Source organism: Galeopterus variegatus, unplaced genomic scaffold (assembly GCF_000696425.1).
Source record: "Galeopterus variegatus unplaced genomic scaffold, G_variegatus-3.0.2 Scaffold11766, whole genome shotgun sequence".
Classification (NCBI taxonomy): Eukaryota; Metazoa; Chordata; class Mammalia; order Dermoptera; family Cynocephalidae; genus Galeopterus; species Galeopterus variegatus.
In genome coordinates, this window is record NW_007737877.1 from 17254 (window position 1) to 20119 (window position 2866).

The 2866-nt window shown below is 52.5% G+C and overlaps 1 protein-coding gene across 1 annotated transcript in view; it reads left to right on the forward strand.

Annotated features, from left to right (window-relative positions):
- The window catches only part of LOC103610772 (patr class I histocompatibility antigen, A-126 alpha chain-like), an 11117-nt gene extending 8658 nt beyond the window's left edge, over positions 1-2459 (forward strand). Inside the window, exons 2-7 of the mRNA XM_008594864.1 lie at positions 4-52; positions 682-957; positions 1081-1191; positions 1631-1660; positions 1802-1849; positions 2004-2459. Coding sequence (XP_008593086.1) covers positions 4-52; positions 682-957; positions 1081-1191; positions 1631-1660; positions 1802-1849; positions 2004-2008 — 519 coding nt within the window. The 3' untranslated portion in view covers positions 2009-2459. The remainder of the gene's footprint in view (positions 1-3; positions 53-681; positions 958-1080; positions 1192-1630; positions 1661-1801; positions 1850-2003) is intronic.
- Positions 2460-2866: the final 407 nt, after the last annotated feature.

Below are 2866 nucleotides of genomic sequence, written 5' to 3' on the forward strand. Positions count from 1 at the left end.
GAGTGGCTCCGCAGATACCTGGAGACCGGGAAGGAGACGCTGCAGCGCGCAGGTGCGAGGGCCCGAGGGGCAGCTCCCATCTCCTGCACACGTCCCCGATAGCCTCCCACACGGAGGGGAAAAAAAAGGGACCGACGCTAGAGTGTCGCCCTCCCCGTGATCCAGAGGGGGAAGAATCCTCACGGGTTTCGAGACCTGGTGCGGACAGTGACTCTGAGGGCCGCCCTTCTGTAAGGACAGTTAAGGGATGAGTCTCTCCAAGGCTGGAGGGGAAGACAGTCCCTGAAATACTGATCAGCGGTTCCCTTTGACCCCTGCGACAGCCTTGGGCACAATGGCTTTCTCAGACCTTGTTCTCTGCCTCACACTCAGTATGTTTGGAGGTCTGATCTCGGCTTTTCTGACTCTTGGCCTCCTCCCAAGTCAGGACCAGAAGTCCCTATTCTCTCCCTCAAACACCCGGAGCCTCCTACCTTGGAGTTCTGTCTTACCCTAAGTCTAGAACTTTCCAAGGACTGGGACATTAACCCATATGTCTGTGTCCAGGTTGGTGTCTGGGTTTTGTGCTCTCTCCCCCACCCCAATTGTCCTGTCCGTTCTCAATGCAGTAACATGAGCGCTGCTTCAGTGGCCCATGGGAAGTAATGCAAAGTGTCTGAATTTCCTGATTTTTCTCCTCAGATCCCCCAAAGACACAGGTGACCCATCACCCCATCTCGGACAGTAAGGCCACCCTCAGGTGCTGGGCCTTGGATTTCTACCCTGCGGAAATCACACTGACCTGGCAGAGAGATGGGGAGGAGCAGACCCAGGAGACTGAGTTTGTGGAGACCAGGCCTGCAGGGGATGGAACCTTCCAGAAGTGGGCAGCTGTGGAGGTACCTTCTGGAAAGGAGCAGAGATACACGTGCCATGTGCAGCACGAGGGGCTACCTAAGCCCCTCACCCTGAGATGGGGTAAGGACAAGAATGAGGGATCAAGTCTTTTCTCAGGAAAGTAGAAGGCATTCTGGAGACCTTCAGCAGAATCAGAGCTGAGTCCTGGGGGTCAAGGCCCGTCACCTTCCCTTCCTTTCCCAGAGCCGCCGCCTCAGCCTAACATGCTTATTGTGGGAATCGTTGCTGGCCTTGGAGCTGTGGTTGCAGCTGTTGTGGTTGCAGGTGTTGTGATGTGGAGGAAGAAGAGCTCAGGTAGGGAAGGGTGAGGGGTGTGGTCCGAGTTTTCTTGTCCCGCTGGGGGGTTTCAAGTCCCAGGTAGAATTGTGCCCTGCCTTGCTACTGGAATGTACCATCCACACACTCATGTGCTTACCCAGCCTGGGGCCCTGGGTGCTGACACTTGCTCTGTTGTGAACACATGGACAATGAAGACAGATTTATCACCATGATGGTGGTGGGGATGGGGACCAGCAATCAGAGGTCAGAGTGGAAGTTCTCTGCTGAGGACAGACATCCAGAAGGGCAGTTGGTCCAGTCCTTGAACATCTGCTTTCCTTATGTCTCCTAATCCTACTGATTAGGAGACATTGTCCAGTCACAATTCTGGAAATTTCCCCAAGGCCCAAAATTATGGAATTCCACTAGGACCGCAGGGAAAGGGACCTTCTCACAGGATGCTTTCTTTCCGCAGGTGGAAAGGGGAGCTACAATCAGACTCCCTGTAAGTATGGTGGGGTGTGATCCCTGAAACCCTTGGGATAGTGTAGAAGAGAGCCCATGGGGAGCTCACCCACCCCATAATTCCTCCTTTAGTCACACCGTCTGTGGGCTCTGACCAGGTCCTGTTCTTGTTCTACCCCAGGCAATGACAGTGCCCAGGGCTCTGATGTGTCTCTCACAGCTTGTAAAGGTGAGACCCTGGAAGGCCTGAAGTGGGAGAGAGAGTGGGGCAGAGGGACACGACTGGGGTATGGGGATTTGGACATTTTGAGCATGTGGTGGGCTGTTCAGAGTGTCACCACTTACACTGATTTATATACATTTATTATTATTTTGTTCTACAGTGTGACATAGCTGCCTTGTGTGGGACTCAGTGACTCCAGATGAGATCGAGTCCCCCCCAACACCACCACTATCACTTCAAGAGCTCCTGCCTGGCTTCTCTTTCTGCAACTGGAATCAGAATGTGTCTGTGTGTCTGTGTTCCTGTTAGCATAATGTGAGGAAATGGAGAGACTGGCCCATCCCTGAGCATCAAGACCCCTTCCTCACACTGACCTGTGTTCTCTTCTCTCATCAACTTTCCTGTTCCAGCAGAGGCAGGGCTGGGATGTCCCCATCCCTGTCTTACATTTATGTTGCACTGAGCCACAGCTTTTTACTTCCCTATTGAAAAGAAGAATCTGGAAAGGAAATTGTTTGCAAACTTTTGCCATAGGGTGTGGTCGATGGGTTAATTAAAGGAGAAGAAGATTCTTAAAATTTTAGAGTGGAAATAAAACCTGAGAAGCTTCCAGAAACCGTGTTTGCTGTGCTGAGTCTGTTGCAGGTGGGGACAGGGGAAGGCTGTGAGGAGCCGAGCGTGGATGGGGCCTGTGCCCGGTTGGTGCTCAGTCCATTGTGGGCTTTGACATGGTCATTCCTCAGCTAGGTCATCTTCACTGCCCCTTTGTCCTTGTCCCTTCAGTGAAACCTTGTCCCAGCAGGACCTGTGATCAGAGGGACTCAGACATTGCCCAGCTTTGTCCTGTCTCTAAGACTGTGGGCCGCCAGGACACCTGGGTCCTGCCCTCAGCCCCCATTTTTTATGTGATTATATTTTGTGTCTTTTTTCTGTAGAGGAATATGCCTGTTCTTGTTCTTGTGTACAAATTCTGGTCTCTTTCTTCTCTGGGTGTCCCCATCCCTGAGAGCAGCAGGAGCCATT